This window comes from Channa argus, chromosome 1 (genome assembly GCF_033026475.1).
Source record: "Channa argus isolate prfri chromosome 1, Channa argus male v1.0, whole genome shotgun sequence".
Classification (NCBI taxonomy): domain Eukaryota; kingdom Metazoa; phylum Chordata; class Actinopteri; order Anabantiformes; family Channidae; genus Channa; species Channa argus.
This window is the reverse complement of record NC_090197.1, coordinates 17161524-17187577: the sequence shown is the minus strand read 5'-3', so window position 1 is coordinate 17187577 and position 26054 is coordinate 17161524. Positions and strand designations below refer to the sequence as shown.

The following is a 26054-nucleotide window of genomic DNA, read 5'->3' as shown; positions in this document are numbered from 1 at the left end:
ATATCTTGTGCATGATCTGCACATAAACCAATGTGTGGAAACAAGTCGCTGTGGGGATCTCCAGGAAATGACGGCAACATGCAATAAATACTTCCTGTAAAACCACAGCATGTTGATTTTATATTTCAGCTTTTGTCCATTAAACAATTGAGACATGATTTTAATCTAAATTGTTGAGGTCCCTATCTGCAAATAGTGTCACATGTCACCTAAGAGAGAGCAGGATCAGCTGTTTCCACCTGATCCCAGTCTTTACGTCAGGCTAAGACAACTACTGTTTGATTATCACATAGACATGGCAACAATCTTTTCATTTAACTCATCAAAAAAAGTGTTTTTGCATGTTTCCTAAAGTCTTAATTCAATGAACTTGATTGAACTTATTCAGCCATATGGTCTTTTTGCTTAAACTACACAAGTGGCTTATTTGTTTGTGTGTATGTGCGTTTGTGAGATTGAGAAAGGGCATGGCAGGCTGTGCTCAGACCAGTCCAGTAATTATACTGTCTTTATTTAGCTGTGGTCTGAGGCTCATGGACTAAGAAAAACATCTGCTGGGCTCCACAGATACAATCCAACATGAACTTGAAGCAGTGTAATAGTGTAGCTTGTTGGCGGAATTGGTGAACACTGTTTACCATGTAATACTGTAATGCTGATGGATTTGAACATTAAGCAGTGTGGCCTGGTAAATCCAACAGCACACAGGTGCAGCTCAAACAAAGCGGGGCTCTTTCAGCTAACTTTTGAGGCAATGTAAATTACTGATGTAATGCTCCACTTCCAAAACTTTGTAAACAATTTGTTGCACTTAATAACTTGCAGTTCTCAAAAAGAAATGTTTATATGAAATCAAGTTTGCATTCATGCCTGTTTGCTGTTAAGCGGAAAATCCTGACAAGCTTTGCAAATATTTAGTGAGACCCTGCTCTGCCAAAAACAACTTTTTTTTTTTACTTTTTTCGTCCATTGCTCTCAAGTATTTAGAATACTCTTTGTATGAAATGTGTTGTGTTATATGTGCAAATGCATGCACTCATTTCAACAACATACACACACCAGGGTCCAAAATCTTTGCTTGGGATTAAAATAATTTCTATTTAAAGCGCTTATTGTGTATTGTTATTCTCACCAGGCAGTTAATTTTCACTGCCTGACCCAGGAAAGCTGGGCACAAATGGGAACATGTTTACGCATGGCCTTTTAACCTTCAGCTGAAGCAGTACTTGAAAAGCTAAAAGCTAATGTGTTGTAGTTTTCCCACTGGCCTTGGTTAGCTTTTGCTTTCCTGCTTGTACCTCACCAGAAGTTTGCATGAAACTTTTCAGCTTTATCTTCACCTTTTTTAAATTGTAAACATAAACCATGGGTCTTTTTTTCTCATCATGATCAGGTAAAGATCTATGGGGTAGAAAGTGAGGAAAGTGTTTTTTTCCAACTGGGTGTAGCTTAAACATCCATATTATCAATTGTTAACATCTGAGTGAAAGTAGCTTTGGTGTGTGGGTCACTGAAATTCTCACTTTCCACCACCCTTGTCCGGTGACGACCCAGTCCAAGCCCGGACACGTCCTCTAATGTATTGCACATGCTGGTATTGTGCCTGCCTGTAAGTATTATATAGGTACATGTGTGTGCGTGATGATGATGACTGATGAGATACATCTGAGTGAAAATTCTCAATCATACTTCTCCTCAATTTCATGTTCACATTCATGAATTCAGAGATCTTGTCTGTCTCTGAAAACACTGCGCCTGCATCAAGCCTTTGCTGTGTTTGGCTCATTTGTTGGACATTTGGCAGGTGAGAGGTGACAAAAAATGTGGACAAAGCACAGGGATTTTGGATGCTGCTCTCAGATCTCAGCTTCTCCCAAGCGCTGTTTTTTAACAAAAGCTGTATTTAGAGCATCTGTGTGTGGGGGTCAACAACCAGTAGGCCAGTGAGGCAAAAACATTTCAGCTCAATATGGGTTTGGCTGTAATTCAAAGCAAACACTGGCTTATCTTCCTTTTAGCCTGGCTTAGACATAGACATGTACCAAAGGAACACGAACAAATGTCCGTTTTTAGATATTTTTTTGTGATAAATGGCTGTTTTTTGAGATACTAGCTTTTGTTGATTGCACGAGCCCAGCCCAGTGTAGGAATGGCTGACTGGCCTTCTATCTCTAAAGGACCAGCCTCAGGATATGTAATTTTGAAGAGCTTCCATTTGCAATCTGCAGTTACAGATGGGTATGCAGCACTAAGATCGGGGCTCTGCTGGGGCTGTTCATCACAGTCTTTCTAGATTCCGAGTCAGAAGCTCAAGGAAAAATAAAAGAGGAAAGAGAGAAAAAAAAGATTTTAATCAAAGAAAACTGGGGAACATGCCCCGGACAGGGATATGCTCTGGGATTTTCTGATTTACTAAATCACACCTCCACATTAACGGAGATCAGTTAAAAATTTGACTTATGACAGGGTCTGTATTATTCTTTCTTTGGGAACTAAGCATGTAAGAAGAATGCTTGAAAGCAAATAGCTCCAATCTTTTGACCTTTTGTGATGTTTGAAGTTGGTTGAGGGAGTGTGAATGAGACTCATATTACACAGTGGGATGAAGTTAAAGCTGAACACAGTGGGTGTCTCTTCAGAGGTTTCTGCACTTGACCATGACATTTGCTCCTACACAGCAGTTAATAGCACAACAAGTCAGTATATCGTGGAACCTATTTAAGTTATAATTGGGTGAGAGGCAGGGTACACAATGGTGTAAAAGAGAGAGAGTTATTACAGAAATAGCTATGAAAGAAGGGGAATGGTCAGCTCTGGCTTTGACAAGGTGGAATCCAAAGTAAAATCATCAGGCAGGAATGTAAAGAATGAGGGAAATGACATGAATCATGTTACTTATCACTCACATTAGTGGAAGCGTAAGGAAAGAATACATTTTCTCCGTCACAGTAGTTAAAAACTGAAAAACTGTACAGCCATTTAAGCTTTTGTGTTTTTGTAAAAAGAGGAAAACCATCTTATGATTTTGTCAAATTACTGTCAGCAGCACAAAGCGCTTCGTTTTTGTACATTAAAGCTCTTTAAAGCCTCTACAAGTGTCTCAACTGTGTCGCATATTGACCTTATCGGTTTTTCTTAAATCTGTAAATATACACATATTGTGATTGCTAAAAAAATATTTCTGAGAGATACTCACATAGCAGTTATTGAGGCTAATACTAAATATGTATAAATGTGTGCGGTTACAGCCCACATGTAAAAAGAGTCTTAAAGACAAAGTGGAAACTCAGAAATTTTTGTAAAATAAAAGCTGATAACATTAGTTACCATAAGTGACTGGTCATTTGATACCATGTAGGGCTGTGGCAAAACATCTGAGCGTGTAAAGCTGTGTGAAGTTTACTTCTCAGGAATTCATTTTTTCACTTGTGGAGAGCTGGGTTATATCTGCTTTCTTAACTTATATAGTCTCACTTTAGAGAAAAAAGGAAGTTTGACTCGAGTGTGCTTTAGTAGACAATATTTAGCACATGCTCTAAATTAACATTTCAGCTCTTAACAGTTGTCAGCATATACTGTCTGTTAATTTGTTATGTTTCACATCAAACTGACTTGTGTGTTCTTCACAAAAAGTCTGAATCTATGACAATATATTGCCGTAAGCCGAGAAGCTTAGAAATACATTTTGAAAGTGCTGGCATTTAAAATTGACAAAGTTCCGTTGTGGATTGTTTCTCAGAAAAGTAATAAAGCAAATGATCTGCCTGTTCTGTGCCAGCAGTCTCTGAATGATTTTGAAAAGCAGCCAGGGGGAAAGTGTGTTATGGTTTCCTTTGTGAAGTAACAGCTGCTTGGCTTTCCTTTATCTGAAAAGTTACATAAGGATCATAAGCTGGTCAGAGCCCAACTAATATCACTGAATTGGTTTGATGTATTTGTGTTCATTCACATCCTTAAATTTAACTAAACTGAAAATATAAATGAAACTTAGTAAATAATCAAATGGCAAAGTTTTTACGAACAGCCCGCAAGACAAAAATAACCTTCTATCAACAAACATGCCACAAATCTACATGACACAATCTGCCTAGGATGGCTAATTATTGCATTCCACATGGTTATACGTCACTCATTATATGATTCCAGGGCGCAAACACATGCCTACACCAAAGCTGACTACAGTATTTATCAGATTTGGCTCTGGGCTTTTTGGAGCTTTACATGTCTTAAAAGCAGCAGTGTGCCTGTATGTTTGTAGGGAGGTGGGTGTACTTTCACAGGTGCGCCGTGAAAACACGCGTTGTGAAAATAGCTCGCTGGCCTGTAATGACTAGGTGATACATGGTGATGCAGCGATAAATGGTAAACTCCCATCTGGTTCACTGAAGGGAGGGACTTGGTCCACTGATGCAGACTCTCATTATGGGCTTGGCAGGGCTGGCTGGCAAAGTAACTGATAGTTACCCTGCTAAGGATGTGAAGGCTGGCATTATCCTTGATGTGTGTGTGTGTGTGTGTGTGTGTGTGTGTGTGAGCATGCGCATAGAGGTGTAGGGCGGGGATGCCAGAATACACAGGTGGCCCTCATAGCATCGGTGATTACAGAGCTTGAATAACACCCTGACATTAGGAGCACTTTCCCTCGTTGCTGAGCACACCTTTGGGGATTACACTGCGGGGTGACTTGTTAGTTTAATAGCACAATTAGTGCAAGACAGCACCTGATCCACTAATAGATGCCTGATGTAAAATGCATCCTGGAATAACATTCGGTAACATTACAGAATTTAATTATTAAATTGCTACTGTGCCTACTTTGGAACTCTTGTTTACCCCATGTATCTTTTATAAAATTAACATAATAGATAAATATGTTTCCGACAGGAGATGCAACAAGTGTATATATTCACATCACAGCCAAAAAAACATAAATGTTAAAAATGATCAGCATGATTAGTTAGCATTAATAATTACAAACACACCGCATATCTGCTTCACAATAAAGGCCACACAAAAATTTTTCAGCTGCTTTTTTGTGAAAGAGTCATGAGGAGAAGATGAACTCAGCTCTGCTGCAGCATCAGGAGCGTGAGCAGTAAATGATGAGGCTCTTACAGCGGGGATCAAATTAAAAATTACTTAAGCTGGACTGCATCTCTACATGCGCACAAAGCCAGTTTAAGCAGACTCAGTTTTAAGGGCAGCGTCCCCCACAAACAACGACAACTATTAAGTTATTTAATGACTGTAAATATATGTTGCTGAAAAAAGTATTCAAACGTATTAAAGAGGGTTTAACTTGAATGAGACAGTGAATGAGATGAAAGAGTGGCATCAAAGGTCCAACATCTTTCACTGTAGCTTTTGTTCACATTTGCTTTTTGGTTAAGACAATCCATCTGACACTTCTCTTAAGAACCTCCATGTTACTAAGTGCCATCACATGGTCCAGTACTGGAATTTTTTTAATGGTGGTCGTGGCTCACAGTAATGTCAGTGATGTAATTCTTATGAGTAATACTTTCCTAAGCCATTAAGTCAGGTCTTATTTATTATAGCAGACTGGAATAAATGTTCAGGTCTGGAAAAGTTTTCAAGTCTAAAAGTTGTTGTTGTTGATTCACTGAGGAACTTGTGTTCACACGCCAAAAACAATGAAGCAGAGAACAACTTTGCAATTTCTTGTGGCCTCTTTCCTCACAAACCCCTGTAATAATGATGCAGTAAATTGCGAATACAGTCTCACATTACTTAATACAATTTCATCCAATTAGGTTACCATTAAAATCACCCTAATTATTCTGCTGAACAGTGCTCACGGACAAAATGCTCTTTTTTTAAAGCTATTTAAATCACTAGATAAGCAAGTAGAAATAACACTGCTGTCGAAATTCATCATAACATTATTCTGAAAAATACTTATTTTAAAGCAATACATTAATGGGTGTGAGAAGCAGAGTGTTTCTGATTACTTGTGCAGATGGTTTGGAGGATGAGATGCTCCAGATGCCTGGATGATCCACAAACATAGACCACATAACATTAATGATTACAGACTAACTGGTGGAGAATTTAGGGCTCTATACATAAGTATTTTTGGCTCTAAGTGTTTTAAACCTATAAAGTCTGAGGATGAAACAGTGGCTAAACTAGCTGCATATGCATATATACCCACACAACCCGTTCCTGTCAATCTGTGGCTTTCAGTCCAGTGGGGTCACTCTTGCTACTGTATTTAGATACTAGTCATTACAGTGAGAGAACATGACAACCACAGAAGGACTAAATACTGGTGTCTGAGCATGTGGAATGTGTATTGTTTTTATGAAAATGGGAACTGTGGAAAAAGTCATTATAACAAAACTCACCTCTTGCTTCCACTCCCTACCAAAAAGGTTTGAGTCACATGAACTTGACATAGGCTTCTAGAAAAACAAAAAAACAAATACACTAAATTATGATGGGAACTCCCTACAGTCAGTAATTTTGTAATTTTAAACAGAGGGTGGGGAGAAGTCTCTTCTCCTTGAAATGTTCAAACAAATCCCCACTCTAACAGAGCAGCCCTGGCATCTGTAGCCAATATCAGTTACAGACAAAGAGCATCTGTCTTTGTGTGGTGCACAGACAAGGCTGCTTAAATATGACTCTATTTTAAAAGTTGAACCTCCATATTTTGCTATAAATGGACACATCAGTCATGCAGAGTTCTTTAACAATTATCTAACACCTGCAAATATTACCATATTGGCCTTTTGGAATAAAGCAGATGCATGGCTGCTTGTCTGCAAGGGTCTTTTTGTGTTCACTTAACACAGGAATCTTTGAATTAATGGTTTTAGCAGTAATGGAAACAACAGCTTATTGCCCCCTTCTCCTTGAATTGCTTCTTTTTCTTAACCTTTCTAAAATATTTTTTTAAGAATAATTTTTTGCCAGAGAAACAAAAACAAAAAACAAAACACTTCCCTAGTTCGATTTCACATAAATAGTTGTTGTCAATTTAGAAAGGAGGGGTTCTCGATTAATTACCATGACTGAATAATAGAGTCCATTGAGTTCAAAGAGTCTAACAAAGAGTCCATTGAGCTGTGCATCAATGTGCACAGTCCCATTAGTTGAGTTTTACATGTGTTGTGTTTGCTAGTAACTCAAAAACACACATGGCCCTGGCATTGTCAGTGACAGGAGCCAGGTGCTGAATACAAAAACAGAAAGCTGTGAACTTGATGAGAGAATTGTTCCAGACTGAGTATTTGCATAATGAAATATATTATGCTTGAAACCTTTTACTGTCCAATAGTTAATGCTATGCTAATCTTTATCTTTTTTCTACTCTCGCACACAGTTTGTTGTATATGTGTTTTTTTTAACTCCCTTTTTTTCTTCTAGACTTTGTTGTTTCCCATGACAATTGTGTTTTGTTTTGACCTTTACATTGACAATGAAGTCTAGAAGCTGGACATATGTAGTATACACTAAAAAGCACCACATTTTGTTATTTTACTTATTCCGAAATGGATAAAATTCATTATTATCGTCAGACATTCTAACCACCAATCCCATAATGACAATGTGAGAGAGGTTTGTTTAAAAATCTTTGCAAATTAAAAGTAAAAAAAATCACATGTACAAAAGTATTCAAGGCCTTTGTTTAATACTTTGTTGAAGCACCTTTAGCACCAGTTACACCCTCGAGTGAATACTTCATGGATGAACTGTAAAATCAACTGTGAAACATTCTAGAAATGCCTAAAACTCACCACAGGATGTGTTGCAAACCCTAGTGTATGATAAAATTGTAAGCGCTTTACAGTCCACAAGCTACATGTTAGCATTATATTTATTTTCATCTAAAGCTGATGAAGACTTCCTTCCTTCCTCGCAGCCACAACATTTTAAGTCCTGGCATCTGACACAAGCCACCACCCATCAAGCCACAGCAGTGGCTTTTTTTCTACATTTAGCAAAAAGATTGTTCAGTTCAGCCTAAAATACAGATTAGTAGTAGTTTGGTTTAGACGTCCAAATTCCTGCGTACTTTGTCTAAGGAATATTTAATGACTCTCCTCCTCACAGTCAAACACAAATACACAGCAGGAATCCAGTCAAAGGAACTGCCAGCCCAGTGCTTTCTCGTGCAGATGTGGAAAGAATTCATATAAGAAACCTATTTATTAAACCTATTTATTTACTTTTTTAAAAATTGCTAATCAATTTTAACTGTAACAAAAAGGCTGATTTCTGCTTTAGCCTCAGTTTTGCTTTTTTTTTTTTTAGAAAGGAAAGGTGGCAGGAGAAAGAGTCATAATGATCTGGAGCAAACTAGTCCTGGTTTTAATATGGAAAATACATGAGCTAAGTTGTCTTGAGAATATTTAAGTGTGGCACACAGCGATAATTGTTATGTAACCCGGAACCTGCGTCTACAGACATACTCCATCAATGCTTATATAAGAGCTGAATGTTGTAAATTTGACATTTTGATTGTGTGGGTTTTGGGGGAATAGAATAAATTTGGTCATATGGTTGTCAGTATAAAAGTATTTTAGTTCTGCTTTTGCAAAAGATCAGTGACTTTAGTGTTGACATAAAAGAGACAATATAAACACACACATCAGTCTGTGAATTCGGATTTGAAACTAGATGATTTTGTGTTCCCTAAACTTATAGTTAAACCATTTCATACTTTTAGACTTGTACAAGATAAACATGAAGGTTTGAAATAACACTACCACACCTTCAGTTTCCTACTGAAAGTAGGAAAAAAAATTAAATTAATGGGATATAATATGGCAACATTTTTATATTTCTCTCACTTCTATTCTCCTGTCCTTTTTGTTGAAAGAAATGTGAAGCGAAGAAAGTAAATGTGTTTAAGTAAATTTGCTATTACTAAGCACAGTTAATTTGAATCAAGCTGCTTTTAGACGGACACTGATAGACTTGTGTTTCCGATATTACTATTACTCCGGGACATGGGTATGACGTTTCTGTAGTGGCAGCATGTCAGATAAACCTCTGGGTGTCCCACCAAACATCAAAAGACCCCGATGAAGGCCATAAGCTGAAACGTGTTGGTCATATACTGTAACAATAATGTTGCCAGTTTCAAATAATGAAAAGCTTTGTAGCAGCATTATTTACATTAAATACATCATATCCAGCATCAAATACTCAAATGGTAAATTGAGTACAGAACATTTTGACAAAGCCAGTCACCGTGTAAAATTTTGCATTTCAATATATTGGGAATATATAAGATATTGGGAATGTAAAAATAAAAAAGGCAACAATAGAGATTTCATTGCCTAAATAAGTACATTCAGTTCCACACTACTCTTTAACGATTTGTTAAGTGTCTCAACAACACTTCTGGTTGCTCTCTTCCTCATTTCATTACAGGAAGCGAGCTTGCAGTCAGATGCAGAGCTGTCACCACATACTATGACAAGCCATTCCTGTTAACTCTTGTGAACATGGTGTCTGTCTGGCATTAGATTCCACTGCTGCCACCATGCACTGCTCGGCCCCCTTTGTCTCTTATCAAACTTGATGCCTTAAGTCCTACAGGTATGTGTCTACTTTACCACATCTTATGCTTCTGCTACATACAGAAAGGAACCGTTATTTCTTCATACTGGCCATCTCAACGCTATGTGATGTTTCTTAAGAGCCCTTAAGAGCTGTCACATAGACGCGGTTGTTTGAATTGCATACAGAAATCTACGTAATTTGATTAATCATAATGTCAATGAACTTGGGCTTTGTGTTCTGGCAGCAGGTTTTGCAATATATGAATTAAATATGATTAACTGTTAGTTGTCAGTATACAGAAGTGTTGTAATGGAAAATCATGTGTGATAGCATCTAGCCTCAGCTTCCCCATTCTACAACGAATCACTTAGTTGAGATACAGAGTAGTTCAATGGTCAGTATATAGGAAGTTAACAAACATCATGGTGCAGTGGCAGAGAGCTGTTTAGTAATATAAAAACTACAGATTGATACATGACTGAACATTTGAGTCCTCGAGCTGGACGTTTTTAGCTCTTTCTTTGCTGCCCTCACTTCAGGCCGGAGTCTGGTCGATTTGGAGGATGGGTAATATGGTGAATGGTGTGATTGCCAAGAAAGTCAACAGCGAAAACCCCGACAGCTGTCTCAAGAGTAAGATTTCCTTACAACTTAAATTTGTATTGACTGTTTTGTGGTTTAAGTACTTTTAACAATAGCAAGTTTTATTCACTGCTGTCAGTAACAGCTTCTACGTTCTCTGTGCACTGAAGTTGTGTATCATTTTCACCCATCATGTCTTATCATGTGGATTTATTTGCTTACTATTACTATACACTGCTATTACTCATTACTGATTACCTATTTGTTATAGTATGTACAGCCAAGTTATTCTCACAGTATCAGAGCTAAAGTAAGCTACTCTCAAACAAACTCAAACAAACAACATTAACTGACAATTTATTAGTTGCATGTTTTTTGGGGACATTCCAAATCATGATGCCTGTGTATCAGCATTTTGTTGATAGTAAATGCTCTAAACATTGTTCTTGGCAGGTTCTGAAGAGGACATCGTGGTGGTGCTTCAGGACTACCCTTCCCCTGAAATCAGCGAGCCCATTTACAAAATGGGAGAGAAGCTCAGAGTCATTGCACAGTACGATCTTCAAGATTAAACTTTTTTCCGCATTTTCAGTGGAGACAGACATTTTGTACACGGAAGAACACAAATATGTATGACGAAATGGAGAAAGAAAGAATCACTTGGTGCTCTAATATTGCAGTATAGAGAAGTACTCAGACAAGAGATCAGTTGCTTATTCCCCTTTGTCTCTTTTCGCTGGACAGGGAGGCTTATTGGTGGAGAGTCCGCTCTTACCAAACAGGGAAGGAGAACTACATACCCAACAGCCATGTGGCCAAAGTTTACCACGGGTAAGTACAGATCTAATAATAATGTTTGAAAATGGTATAAAATAAAAATACAGAAATGGTCTTCTTCCACTAACCTATACAATACATAAGTGCGTTAGGGGTGATAATGGAGCATGTTAGTAACACAAGATGTTAGCTATTAGATGTGTTGTATCAGCTCTATGTGACTATTTTAAGGTTAAAAGGTCAATTAAACTGAGATTTTCATTGTTAAGATTAAAAATACCACATATGCTTAATGTAACTCATAGCTTGTTTCTTTAGTTGGTTGTTTGAAGGAGTGGAGAGACAGAAGGCCGAAGAGCTGCTGCTTCTTCCTGGGAACAGAGTGGGCTCTTTCTTGGTGCGGGAGAGCAGAAGGGAGAGAGGTAAGAACTCTGCAGAGTCTCTTTGGATGCACATGGTCACTTGTAAAAACTTTCCTAAGACTAGATAAGGATGATACTAAGACAAGAGGAATTGAGTAAATGCAGGCCAAGACCAGATTGTTAGATCTGTCACAAAAAAGAAGGTTCAAGAAGAAGGAAAGAAGACAAAATTAAGGTGCTTTTCTTGATAAACACATGCTCCAAAATGTACCATAAAGTAGATAGCTGATGTCAAAGGCCTCTATGATCCAGAGTGACTGAGAGATATGATCTAATCATCTTTTTGACAAGGCTCGCGCTTCTGAATAATCAGAGGTTTAAAAAGAATTTCCGCTTGAATAGAAAGTGTAGGAGCACGATGAATTCCTGAAGAGCACAGAAGAGCAGGGAGAGAGAGGACTTAGCAGAGTGAATAGATTTGGAGTCTTAGGTTATCACAAGTTGCATGTTGTAGTTTTAACTGCTATTTCTACATAAATACACAGATTCTCCAGTGACAAGAATTAGAAATCAAACAACAAAACAAGCTAAAAAGAAAAACAAAAAAACAATGCACCAATGCCCAAAGATAGATATGAAATTAAAGGCATGTTAGTACAAAAAGCATTAAAATAAAACCTACAGAGTGTTAGACTAAAACACAAGTACTGGAAACAGCATGAATAATAAAAACAGCTGGCGTAGCCTAACCTAACCTATTTACTGTATGTAATGTTTTATATTACATTTTAAATAGGAATATTTTCCAGTACATGGATTTTTAGCATGACTAAGGATGGGAGGAGTTAGACTTCACACTACAGAACTGACATTTATGTTCCTTTTTTTACATCCGCCTAACATTGTATTTAAATGTCATCGATTTTCTGACGTTTCTAATCCTAGTGCATTATTTGTTTGTATTCATGAAAAGAGCAGTTCTATTTACCTATTCTAGGCTTTTATCATTAACTACGTGGTATTTCTAACCCTCAGGTATGTATTCACTCTCGGTGAGGCACAGGATAGTAAAGCACTATCGCATCTTCAGACTGGACAACAGCTGGTACTACATCTCCCCCCGACTCACTTTCCAGTGCCTTGAAGATATGATCAACCACTACTCAGGTTGGTGGACGCACAAACACCTAGATACATAGAATAACTAAACAGAAAGATGTGTAAAAGTTAAGAAAATTTAAACAAGGCAACGGCAAACACATTTGAGTACTGAAAATATTTGTTCATGTCCTTAATATAGAACAGTTTCTTCAGCTTTCAATATATTTCCTGCTCTGACAGCACAATTTTAGAACACAACAGGAAGTGAGATATAATATGAGTGCTTGATAATGACCACTGGTGCGTGCTCAGAGAAAAAGTGTCAGCATTGATTGTCATAGTCCTGTCATTGTTGGTTGACACACATCCCCACCAAACCCCCTTCACAAGTTTGGTTTGTGTATACGCTTGGGCAGTGGAGTATGAAAGTAGTTAATGCAAATCATGCAATGATATTAGTCGTTTGTTTTTAAAACCTGACAACTGTATTTACTTCCCTCTCTTTGTCTCGTCAGACACTTCAGATGGCTTGTGCTGTGTGTTAACCTCCCCCTGTCTGTCCATCATGACCCCACAGTCTGATGCAAATCCTGCAGCTCCGCCCGTAGTAATGCGACACAACTTTGATTGGAAGAAAGTAGACAGGTACAATAGTGGCTTGGTGATGATATTTATCAGCTAATCATGGCAGCACGGTAGTGCATAATGTTTCTGGCAGACAGCTCTTCATTTGGTGTCACCAGCTGTTAGTCTTGAATGTCAAAATGGTGCCGATTGAATGTTAGAATATATAGATTATAGCGGTAATAATTAGTTTATCTGTGAAATATGTGAAAATTCTAATTGCTTGTTTTATCTGATCAATCCAAATTCATCCAGAGAGATTCAAACAGCATATCCTCAAAGTAAAATCAGTAAAATTATATATATATATATATATATATATATATATATATATATATATATATATATATATGATGAAGTTTTTATCAGAACAGCTGCCAATTAGTGTTTTCTATTGTTTTGACTCTATAATTGACATTGATGTAGACTTTGATCACCTGGTCATTTGATCTCAGAAATAAATCATCAATTTTATAATTGTATTCACAGGTGAAGGACTAAACTGTAATTCTGTGTTCTCATTTAATTCTGTATCATCTGTTATAGGACACAGTTGGTCAGCACAGAGAGCTGCAATGACAACATGTTGAGCTACGGCGTCAGAAACAGCATCGCTGCCTACATGTCCTTTTCTGGGACTCAAAACCCTACACAGGTGAAGGCAGAGAGCAGGAAGAAGAAAAGCAAATCTGTTTATGCTATTCCTGAGAACAACTTTGCAAATATTGATGACTTGTAGAGACAGCAGTGGGATTCAAAAGACTGGATTACATTCAAATCATAAGCAGTAAAGGTCCTCCTTCTCCAAAATCCACTGTTGGAAGAAGGTTTCACTGAAGCAACATCCTAATCATCGCAATGTGTTTTAGAATCTAATGTGAGCACTTTTATGTACTTTAACAATAACACAAATTGCATGATGACTTACACTTTGACTTAGCTGATAAAAAGGAAGTATACGGAGCTGAACTGGACGATGGTGCAATTGAACTGTGAAATGTGTATTCTGCACAGGAAGGGGAAAAAGAAACTGTCTTGCATTATGAGAGAAAAGAAAAGACTTGAATGCTAGGAGTTTTGTTGCTTTATGTTAATGTGTATAAGCGCTAAGGGGATTTCAAACTATTTTCCAGTGTTGCTAATAAATGTTGCATAGCTGAATAGTCATATTGAAGATCCAAAGTGAACTTACATTAATAGACTTTTAGGCCACCTCGGTTAATATGCTCAACATATTAGCAAATAGTGGCTTATTTCCAAATACAGCAGACTAGGAACAATATTAACAATAATTTGGACTCATGTTTGTTTCCAAATGTTGCTGATATTAATGTTCCTTTTAGCTCCGCTTTGGTCCCAACCAGCTCTGGCTCTTTAATTGTTACATGCTTCACTGTGTATACCGGCTGGACCCTAATGTTGACTGTCTGCTGTTTGCTACTGTGAAGGTAGTGTGCAACGTGTATCTGAACATATTTACCACAAGCAGATTCTTGTGTTGGGACCCCCTGCATCAGTGCTGTAAACCAGGAAACAATAAAACGCCCAACAGAGGTATTTAGAACTGTAGATTCAGATGACTATTTTATACTTTATAAACATATTCTAATGTTATCCTCTGTCAATATAAAAATGTTGACTAGAGCAGCTTTTAATGTTTGGTGTTGAGTAGATACCAGGAGCAATACTCATGGGGATTTTATAAGATTAATTAAAGAACACACAGCTGGCAGAAACAGGCTGCTGCCACAATTATCAACACAATGTTAACTTCTACTATGTATATCTTTGACTCACTCATATGACCAGCATTAAAATAGTACAAAAGGGCTTTTTTGGTGCCTTAAGAGTCCGACTGTTGTGCTAGTTGAGGTGCTGGTGTTTTTTATACAAAGCAGTGTTTTAAAAAAATTACAAAAATGGGCATAAATTCAATCTTTACCTGTGCAATGATTGTGAAAATCCAGCTCGATCACCATAAGATGCATCGGAACAAATGCAATTTGCAATATTTATGAAATATAGCCTGAAACTATTTGTGCCTGTAAAACCAAACTTCCCTTTCACATATTTGTTTTTGTGCTTGAGCAACTTCCTTATTCATATTTAGGAGCTTGACCAAAACGTTGTTGACCACAAACCCCAAAGTACAAACTGTAGCTGAAAATCTATTGGTGTATCTGTATTCACAGGGCAGCATGTGTTAGTATCTCTAGCTTTATGACCTATGCCCCTGCATCTGAATCAAGAAGTAAAGTATCAAAAATAGGTCCAAGTGTATAAGGGGAAGTCAGTCAGTCACTGAGGAAAAGTTTAAGTCAACTAAGTGAGGTGTTTTTATAGTTAGAAGAAGAAGTTTATAGCCATAAACATGTGCTTGCAAAGTAAACTGAAGGGGTCTCAAAATGATGACTTGGATAGGAAATTCGGCTTTTTTTCCAATGTTTTATTATTGCAGTTATTGCTTTTTTGTGTGAAAAACAGGCAGTTTTACATTCCCAGCCTGAGATGCTCGCACCGTATAGACATTGTTTTGTATTGGCAGTCACAAGCAAACAAGGTTGGTAGGCACTGGTTTAAAGAAGATTTACATCATTACCAGTGAGTTAACTGCTAGGTTAACTTCCTTTGAAATATTAAAAGAAACTGTATGCTGTCTATGATCAGTTTCACACAGTTTATCTAAGATTTGTATACCCAAACCAGCACAAAGTTGGCCTCAATTTTACTTTAAGCTAACTGTAGCTAACTGTGTGCGACCAGTCAGCAAAGATCAAATAGTACTGTTTGCTGGTTTTAAAGTCTCATAAAGTACCTGCAAATGTGTGTGTGTGTGTGTGTGTGTGTGTGTGTGTGTGTGTGGGTGTGTTTGTGTGTATGCATGCGCGTTGAGTGGAACAATCAGTGATGCAGACACACACATCTGGTAGCCTACTGCACCATGCAGAGACTGCTGTCCAGTCAGTATTTAGTCTGTAAAAGATAGGAGACAAAACCAATGTCATACTGGGAGTGAGGGGAATTTTCTGAAGATCATAGACTTTGTTGTTCTCTGGCAAATGTGCATTAAAACATACGGTCGGTTATGCAAAGGGTGAAGTTTAAAAGTTCATCTCTGAATAGGATAGAAGATCGGTTTCGGGAAAAACACTTTATCCAAGACCAAACATAACTTCAAAATAAATGTTCCTACCTCTGGCCCATCTGTGGTGGACATTTAGCCAAAAAACAACACTACCCTGTGCTCATATGAGCATTTACTGTAATAGCCATGTAGATAAGAAAGTCAATACTCCATCATGCTGCCAATCATCACACATGTGCGTGTTTACATGGTGGAAACAAAGACTCTCAATGGGGAAACAAGCGGAAGAACTAAATCAGATACCCATACAGCATATGGTGTCTTACGAGAAAATACCAGATTCGAGATTAATTTATCATGAGACAAAACGCATTCTAAGTTGAGTCCCTGGTTTCCTATTTGAATTTTGTTTGATGTTACAATGGATGTAAGCACCAAGAAAAACACTTGAATAATGCTCTCTGGCCTTTTTCCCCTGAACAAAAACAGCAAGAAGGAAGAAGAGCTGACGCCATCCATCTTTGTCTCTAGAAACAGGATTTATGGACAGAGAGAAGGGGGGTGGGGTGGGGGGCAAGTAAAGGAAATTAAGGAAGGGAGGGAGATTCTTCTTCCTACAGCCTGTTTTCTGTTAATCAGGCTCCTCTAATCTCACCACATCCTCCCATATAGCCTAAAGTCCAGCTGTCCAAACCTCTGACTTCACCACTTCTACGCTGGATGCTCACGAGTGAGCCACAAAACATCCAGAATAATGTTTGCTTTGCTCAATCAAAAACATGCACATTTATTAAAACTGATGCTCTTCCTCTATATTTGATTGAGTTTGTCAAAAACAGTGGCAAATTCTTCATCGTCTTAAAATGCAATGTTTTGTAAAATCTGAGCTGCTGTGACAAAAATTGATGCTCCACAGATAATAATGAACTAAAATACAGAACAAAAATAATTTACTAAGAAACAGAAACATTTCGCCTATTGTTAAAATTACAGCTGAGAAGGACAATCAACAAATGAACATGCTTAATTAATCACTTTTGACAATTTCTACTACCGCTCTTCAAAAGTGCGCTGTCACGTTGTTCACCTGAGAAACTGCATATGAGAACAAGTCTTTTAATGTTGAACCAAGGGCCTTTTCCACCAATGCTCACAGCCATGTCCTAGACAGTCCAGAGAGCCAGGGGAAAACAAACAAAACACAAAAAAAGCTTGAACGTTCCACAACTCTTGACAAAGAATTGGCTGTTCTCATGTGACCTGTTTGGAATCTGTGTCTGCTTTCATTCCTTAAACCATTTCCCATAAGCAGCTGAATGAGGTGGAGATATCCACTGTGCTCATAGGGCTTTTTTCCTTTTCTGTAAAATAAACATACCATGGGAAATTAAGTGAGTAAACAACATATCATAATAGAACCGCAGCATGAGTATGCAAAGCTGTGTGGAAATCGTTGTGCAATGTCCTTTGCATTTCCGTGTACGGAAACTTTAGTTTTAGGGTTAAAACAGCTACTTCAATAGCTGATGCCGGGTGATCCTGTAATAGTTATTAGTTAGTGTGCTTGGCATTTTCTAATTAACAACATAATTTTGTTAAATAATAGAGAAACATTTCAGAAGCTCAATGAAATGCAGCCTGATATTCAAATAAAAAGTTTTTAAGAAAACAACCATTTGGATGTGAGCTTCAGTCAGACACAGGCGAGTTTTTCTGGGAAGCAGTTGAAGGATATGTTTTTGGATAAAAAAGAACAACCTGGCTCTGCTGTTGTTCAACTGCTGGCTGGCCCAGAAGGTCCTGCCTGCTGCTGCGCTACAAGCAAACACAGGAGGTGAAGGGATCCTCTAAGGGAAAAGTTCACTTTCAATGAAGAGATTTCAAAGCAGCTGTTCGCCACGTGGCTTCTTACAAACAATTAACACATGCTCTGTGCAGGCACTATCTAATTAAAACCTCAGTTGTTGGTAAACGTACACGAACATAAAAAGTTGGTGTCAGTATATGCCATTGATAGTGTCACAGAAAAGTCTTGTTAAATTTTTAATGCTTTTGCAAGAGAAAGCATGTGGCAAGAATCAAAAGCTGCAACTCTCCAATACTTTTAAATGATTCCTCATGTGTGCATGAACGTTTGTGTTTTACCTGGCAGTGTGCATGTTCTTTCCATTGCTATCAGCTCCTGCTGAATCCCATTTAACTTTAGAGAATGACATGCAGAAGGACACAGTCCACAGTCAGTGAAATGAAAGCTTGAGATGTCACAGAGATAAAAACTAATATGTGATTAATAACACCAAGGCCATTAGACTAGTGACCCACCGTTTAGCTATTGACCTTTGATTAAATGTATTCACAGTACATTCAGTTGTAATTTATTCTATTAAAAAGATTGGTTTGCAGCTACAAATCACAAATACAATGCCCTGAACTGGCAGTCATCAGTGGAAACAAAACATGTGAGGCTACTTCCTTTTATTTTGCACTTCAGAGTTTGCAGTCAGGGGTTATCACTGATGTCAAATGAAATCATCCCTTGTGTCGCACACATGCAAACCTTAAATGTGAGAATGTGCTAAGCTACTGTGCATTTTCCTTTAATTTTCTTTCTAATGTTTCCACATAGCACAACAGTGGTGATTAATTTGGCTAAGACAATCTGTAACTACAACTGCTGCCAAGGACATTAAATCCTTTTCTCTCACACACATGTACTCTAGATATACACTCATATTTAAAACATAAATCTGACATCTTTTTTATTCTTTATCACAAGCAAATGTCTCAGTGACTAGCTCTAGTCATGCTACCTGTACTAAATCACTGTGTTGCTCATTCAAACCACAATGGAAAAATTCTCTTACATGACTCTTATATGTCTGTTAAATATGAAATGCCAGCCATCAGTTATTGGCTAATCTTAAAATAAAAATAGCAAACAAATCTCCAGCTCTCTAGAAAAGCAAAATGTTAAACTATTCTTTTCAGTCATACTTAGAACTCGACTTGCCTCCACGTTAGGTGCTTTTTCTAACACTAAAACGCCTTTCCTGTAAATTCTGGAGTGTTTTTCAAACTTTCATGTTGTAGTTTACACCAAGGAGGCAGACAGGAAACATGGGAGGAAAGAGAGAAGGTAGGGCATGCAACAAAGGTCCACAGCAGACTTAAAGCGGTTTGTGGTTGTGTGGTGTTACCAGGCTACAAGGTTTTAGTACTTTTCACATGTGTCTGTGCTTGCTCTCATCAGAAATTGTAATCATTTGACACATTAGTCCATTTGACATGGCTTGAAAAAATAAAACGACACGAAACGACACAATCCAGAAGATTTTAAATGTGTATTTTGACATATGATGAATCTGTTTAATAGCAAATGCATGCTTGTGTCTTAATGCTTTCCAGAAATAAGAGTAGGTTGTTCTTCCCGCACCGTACTTCTCTTCATTTTCCTAGAAATTTATCAAACGATGAGATGTGGAGGGTAATGCTGGATTGCAGGCAATTCCCTCACTAGACATTGAAGTGTTACTGATAGCTTGTCTGCATGAACCACTTAAGGAAAAGAAATCCTCATTCGTGTAATAAATCTCTCCATCTGTATCACAATTGAGAAATATCTAAACTGCCTGTCTTGCTACAAACTTTGTGCCAACTTAGTGCTATAATGAGGTAAATAATCAATTTTACGTCTGTAACTTTACTTTGGTGAGTACCATCTTAGTAAGAAAAACATGTCACAGGCTTTTTGTAAGACATGCAGGCAGCAACACCACTGGGCAGAACGTTTCTATTTCCTTATCAGGCTCTTCTCTGGCAAAAAGAATCATCTACAAAAACAACCTGGCAAACTTCCATGTGGAGGGAGAGGCTGCTGGGGCCAAACACATAAACATCAGGCCAGAGAAGAACTGCCATAGCAGTAGCTGATGTAGAGCTACAGTACGTGTGCATCACACACTAAAAAACCCTGTGCAGCTGGAGACACTTGAGATGCCTGTCTGACAGCCAGCCTTAAAATTTCCTGAAGAGTGGGAGACCAAATGTGTCATTCTAACATTAAGCAGTAACTGAAAGGTTGGAAATGTACGCAGAGTAGCAGATACACATAAGCTATGAACAGACTAATAAACACATACTTTTGTGTAAATACCTGCTAAATAACAGGACATATGGGTAATTTTCCCTGTGACTCAAAAATCCTATTATCAAACATTCAACCTCACAAACTTTCAAACAATGTTTACTCTGACTGGGGGCATTGCATTGCATTATTGCTTACTGTTACACACTCTATAAGTGGCAGCACCTACTGGATGGATTCAAGTAACTTCAGCTACTGAGCATCTACCTTTTCTGTTGCAGCTAATGAATATTCTGTGGAAAAGGTCACAAGCACTGTAGTCAAGTGTCATATGAAGGAGGGCCTTTTTTATTGGCCATGTCTGTATTTAAATCGTGACATAAGATTGCATTGCATATCTTTAGGATTCTCCTTTTGCATCCACTACTTCCACAGTGGTTTTGTATTTCATCACTGAATTAAATGCAGACTAGAGCCTAACACAGTTGGAGGAGTAATGGAAAAAGTCATTACAATGGGTCTTGAAAGCTAAACTTTCCAAGTCTTGGTAATGATGAGTAAAGATATGGAAAACTCCTTGTGCCCTCAAATGTCAGCTTGGCTCTCTCGCTCCTCCACGCTATTTCTCTCAATTATATGACCAAGATGAAGTCATCATTAGTTAATCCGCCCAAAGCCAACATTATTTCCACAAAATTGTTCCCTCAGCATTGTCCACAGTGTCCAAGTAGCACATCCAGCTAAAACATTTTTGGTATGTGGTTGGTCTACGTCAGAGAGGTGCCGTTTGTCAGATCCTAGGAGGTGGACACCCCTTCATTCCTTCATCCATTCTCTCTCAGACCTCATCATTACATAATCAACTGGGAAGAAGAATCTTGTACGGCTATCTGCCGTCTGTGAGAAACATTAGAGTTAAGTGGAAAACATTACACATATATGATGATGAATATAGAGGTATCACGCAGAAGATCTGCAGCTGAATAAACTTTCCTGTCGTCTCAGGAGTCTGCAAGTGTAATGTTTAAAAATTTTAAATAAAATACCGACTATACTTGTTGTTAGCAGTAGCCTGACATCTTGTGGGCAAAGTGAAGAACTGCTATGTCATGTAGAAAAGTTTGAGTTTGACCATATTAACCTGCAGATTTTTTTTTATCAAATGATAAATGTATTTAGTAATATTTATAATACAAGTCTCCTCAACAAGGAAGGTTGACCATAAAACAATAATGCAGGAATCACCTTGTGATGCTTCTTATACCAGTGTTGCATATTAATTTGGAAAGTTGCAGTCTTGGGTCAGTTACTGCCACAGGTAACAATTAGCTTGTAATCCAGGCTATTTATATTCCAGCTTGCAACATGCTATCAGCTATCCAACAAGGAGAAAAGTTCTCTACTGGCAAAATGTGTAAATATCTGCTTAACTATCCAAAGGAGAAGTACTTTAAATTACCACAGTACTAAATTGACGTGTCATGTGCATATACAGTTGTGCCTACTTATAGAGTCTTTTCCACTTCTTCCGCAGAAAAAAATATCCGGAACCCTTCTGATAGTGGGGTGCGTTTTAAAGACGGACGCATGTTGGTGTTACACCATTCACTAATGTAAGGTGAAGTAGTGTGGATACGCTCGTGTATTGTAGCACATAGTTCAAGCCTGACTGGTGAATATTTCAGATGGATAGTGTAGAAGAGAAAAACACAAAAGAAAATGCGCCTTCGGTTATCGACCGATATTACACTCGTTGGTACAGAGCCGGTAAATCTCCCCGAAATTTATCCTATTTTAGCCGTTAGGCGGCTAAGTTAAGTCAGCTAACGTTAACTTCAGAATGCTCGAGATCACACAATGTGTCTTAGTCAGCATAATTACCTGACAATTCTGCTCTGTTTTCTTTAGATATGAAGGGAAAAGAATGTGAGGACCACTGCATCCTGCAACATTCAAACAGGTAACAGGTGTAATGGGTAAACACCGAGGATAAAGACCCAAGTGGTTATGATTTTTAATGGTACCCTTCAATATAGACCCATGATTTAATGCCGCGAATTAAATGCTCCTTTATGTAAAATGTGTGTTCTCTACAGATTATGCGTCGTCACGTTAGCAGAGACTCATCCCATCCTTCAGAGTGGACGCACAATCAAAAACATCAATTACCAGATCAGCAATGGCTGCAGTCGGCTGAGCAATAAAGTCTCTGGAAAATCCAAGCGGGTAAATTTGTAGAATTCCACATGCTTTTGGCCCATTTGGGGTTTACAAACGTTTATGAGGTCATTTTTGCCTTTCATCGTTTTCCCCCCATTATAGGGAGGACAGTTCCTTACTGAATTAGCACCTCTGTGTAGGATAACATGCACAGATGACAGTGAATACACAATCTACAGGTGGGTTAACAGTTTTGTTATTGTAGGCAAACATTTCTGCATCCTTGGTGAATGTCAGCATCACTCAAACAAATCTATTATCTTTTTAGCTGCATCCGGGGCCGTCTTCTAGAGGTCAATGAGAATATTTTAGAAACACCCACCCTTCTTCTGGAAAAGGTAATTTGTATACATTACACTGTAAGATCCTTATTGTGGATAATATATATTACGGTAATTGCATGTGCTGCTAATCATTTGCATTTGTGCATTTTATAATTTAAAATGCCAATGATGCATATTTGCAAAACAATTTTGAATTGTATTACTAGTCTTTTGTCAAATTTGAATAGCCATCCACTGAGGGATACATTGCTGTCATCCTGCCAAAGTTTGAGGAAAGCAAAAGCATTACGGAGAATCTCCTGAGCAGAGAGGAATTTGAGTGTGTTGTCTCCAAACGAAGTATTACAGAAACACAACCCCCCTGACAGGACTCTGTTGAAGTTGAACTGTTTTGGATAAGATCTCCTTCCTTTCGAATCCTGACCAAAAGGTTGAGTAAAAGCTGTGGATGCTTTCTTGCATAGTGACATTTGTGGTCACAAAAGGACTTTCACATAAAATGCAAGCATTGCACTCTGCCTCTGTATTGTTATACATTTATTTTTATTTTTTCACTTGAAGAGTTGGAAGGTTTCAGGAAGAACTGACCTTTTGGAGAGCTTTATTTATTGTTTCAGTAAGTATGACAATGTTTTAATTCTCTATTCTCTAATTATTTTTGTAAACAGTCATTAAAAAAAACAACAGATTTAAGAAAAATATCATTTATTTTGTTTCACTTTTAATAATCTTTCAATTGTCAAAAGAATAAATGGTCCAAAACTAGATCTGATTTCTTCACATCTGTAGAGCCACTTCAATACCCAGCATCCTTAGCTGCTCACATGCTAACAACTTAACATAGGTTATTCGTAATCATTCATTATCATTGGTGGTGGGTCATTATCACACCCTCTACTAGTACCAAAGTCATTACTCTAGGATACATACTGTGTGTGTGTATATGATTCAAGTACCACATTAAACATACCATATACCACTACACGTTATCCTACTAGGCAGCTTCATAGGAATAGTCTTCATTACTGGTACACTTCAATGCTCCATTTAACACAGGTGCCACCTCTGAAGTATCTTACATGCCATTTGTGAAGATAAAAAGTCAAGAATATAACCGTATAAGCAGAATATAGTTTGCTAATACTCAGGACATTATAAAGTAATGACTTTATTTCACAAAAGTATTTAAGTGATGAGCTCAATATTTACCAGCTGACTTTTTGGTGAAATCAGGCCAAAATAAAATATTCCAGTAATTAACACTGGAAGACTAAGAGCTTTATATTTCCTACTAGTAATAAGCTGAAAATCACAGCATCTTCATGAGGAGTCATATTTGGCATCAAATTGATTTTTTGCTTCTCTTACTAATATGGCACATGGGGCATATTCCATAGCTATATAATATGGGATGTTTGACTTATAAGATACTTATTTATCCAAGTGAAACACTCAGTACAGTGCCAGTGATCAGGGACAGGATGTACCACTATAGCTAGCATTACATAACGAGTTAACATTACAAACCTATGACACAGTGACAAGAGAGACACAAGTGGTTGATGGTGCTTACATCATGCATGGTGGGTTTTAGCCATTTCACTGTTTTTTGCTATTTGGTTAAAATGTGCAACACATCTACAGTACACTACAAAGCTAATAGGCTTGTTACACAGAGGCACATAGTGAAGACAGATGTATGGCTGAACTAAGTATTAAGTGGAGTGGTTTCTTAATTTACAATCAGTTTATCAGTAGCTCGATAGAGAAGTGATAAAATTAATTAAAAAAAATCAGGCCCCTCTCTGAAGAGGCTTACTGCTAATGGCTAAGTCTTAGTGTTGGCTGATTGTCTCCATCTTGTGGACTGGAGGGGAACTGGTGTTCTAGGAAACAAGCTAGTGGCGTAAAACTGCCCCTGGGCACAGATACCTAGTATCTGATTATTTTATTAAACCCTTTAATTCATCATCCTGGCAGCAAATACAAACTCTGACTGACCCAAGAACAATCTTCATCCTCTGGCTCTCGCCCACTGTGGTGGTTGCATGAAGATGAGGGGAGTAAAGAATTTCCTGGATAACTTCTTCTGCTGCTCCAATCAAATAAAAGGAGGTGGCTATTTCCTGATTTATTTGCTCTCCAGGAGGTTAAGACCAGCCATGTGCTGTTCCAAGGTTTTGACACCAAAGCCATTGGTGTTTTTGCTGTGGAGCGCTCCTTCCTCTTTGACAGGTGTGGATGCATCTGGCCTCTCCCTCCAGTCCTGTTGGGAACCCAGGCTACTCCTCTCTGATTTGTACTGCAAACAAATAGTATTGACAGAAAATGAACTAAAAGGAACAGCAAACATTAAAAAAAAACTAATACAATTAAATACAAGCTCTTACAATTACTAAAATGAATGAATATATAATTATAAGAATAATAATAAGAATTTGGTTTTACAGCTTGGAAACTAATTCTTTGGAAACTTATTCTTTACTCACACTGGTAAAGAAAATTTGAATCTACACAACGATGCATTAACTGGTGAAGGACATAGTCAGTTAATACATCATGATGTCAACTTGTCGTGAAATGCAGTGTACATTACTGGTTTATAACAGACAATTCGAGACTGGTAAATGAACATAGTGAAGCATTTAGCAGCTAGAGAGCGAAATATTTTAGTAGACCAAAACCAACTCCAAATTAATGCTAATATTGCAGGTTTAAGCAGATAACAAATTTGCCATATCAACTTAAGCTACTATGTCAGTGTTGTTTATGTATATGTTGAAAGTTTAATTTGTTCTTGGGCTACAGTAAAAATGCTCTGAGTCATAACTCCTGTTGAGTTGCAATCACCTTTCTATTGAGCTTGTTACAAAAAGGGAGGAAGGAGAGGACCACAGTCAAAATGCCTCTGGTGGTCTGAATGGTTGAGTCCACCTAGAGACAAATAAATTATACATTACAACTTTAAGATGGGAAAGCACAGACAACTTAGCAGCCTACCATGTCCATGAGAAACACCCACTCTATTAGTTATGAATGATCAAGTGAATATCCGTATGGAGTTGAATTGAAACTGGAGCAAATACATATTAAAGAGACACTCAATCAGCTGAGGACACACAGTATTCGTCATCCCGTCTTTTGATTCCAACCTTCGCCTTTATTACACGGTGACCAAACGCAGCTCATGCCAGTCCAAGATGCTTATTATTTCTCAGAGACATTCATTAATCTAGCACCCTGTGTTTGATAATGGTGTTACTTGTAAATCACTCAAAGATTATGCAGTAGCCAGTAATGAAGTATCAGGGGTAGGGATGCTCTATTGTGTGCTCAGTGCTTCATTTATGCCTGTCTGTTGTCGGGGTTGTAGTTCTAAAGATGTCAGGGCTAATTAC

General features: G+C 37.8%; 3 protein-coding genes across 7 annotated transcripts in view; 2 read left to right on the top strand and 1 right to left on the bottom strand.

Annotated features, from left to right (window-relative positions):
* The first annotated feature begins 9412 nt into the window (after positions 1 to 9412).
* sla1a (Src like adaptor 1a) lies at positions 9413 to 14813 on the top strand. 2 transcript variants are annotated; one of them, XM_067503089.1, is made up of 8 exons: positions 9413 to 9573; positions 10077 to 10170; positions 10573 to 10672; positions 10864 to 10950; positions 11215 to 11318; positions 12294 to 12425; positions 12875 to 13004; positions 13530 to 14813. In XM_067503089.1, exons 2-8 carry the CDS (start codon positions 10101 to 10103, stop codon positions 13720 to 13722), a joined length of 816 nt encoding a protein of 271 aa, XP_067359190.1. In that variant the 5' UTR covers positions 9413 to 9573; positions 10077 to 10100; the 3' UTR covers positions 13723 to 14813. The 2 variants fall into 2 exon arrangements, with proteins under 2 accessions (XP_067359190.1, XP_067359197.1); XM_067503096.1 differs by lacking the exon at positions 9413 to 9573 and having other exon boundaries at positions 9927 to 10170.
* Positions 14814 to 21742: 6929 nt separating this feature from the next.
* Positions 21743 to 23421, top strand: abitram (actin binding transcription modulator). The gene is made up of 6 exons (XM_067503076.1): positions 21743 to 21919; positions 22061 to 22112; positions 22249 to 22378; positions 22475 to 22551; positions 22641 to 22710; positions 22884 to 23421. The coding sequence occupies exons 1-6, from the start codon at positions 21838 to 21840 to the stop codon at positions 23019 to 23021; spliced, it is 549 nt and encodes a 182-aa protein (XP_067359177.1). The 5' UTR covers positions 21743 to 21837; the 3' UTR covers positions 23022 to 23421.
* Positions 23345 to 26054, bottom strand: part of ctnnal1 (catenin (cadherin-associated protein), alpha-like 1) — a 45822-nt gene continuing 43112 nt past the window's right edge. For all 4 annotated transcript variants that reach the window (XM_067503049.1, XM_067503059.1, XM_067503040.1 and 1 more), the window contains 2 exons: positions 25507 to 25590; positions 23345 to 24958 (listed from right to left, as the gene is read on the bottom strand). In XM_067503049.1, coding sequence (XP_067359150.1) covers positions 24788 to 24958; positions 25507 to 25590 — 255 coding nt within the window. In that variant the 3' untranslated portion in view covers positions 23345 to 24787. The remainder of the gene's footprint in view (positions 24959 to 25506; positions 25591 to 26054) is intronic.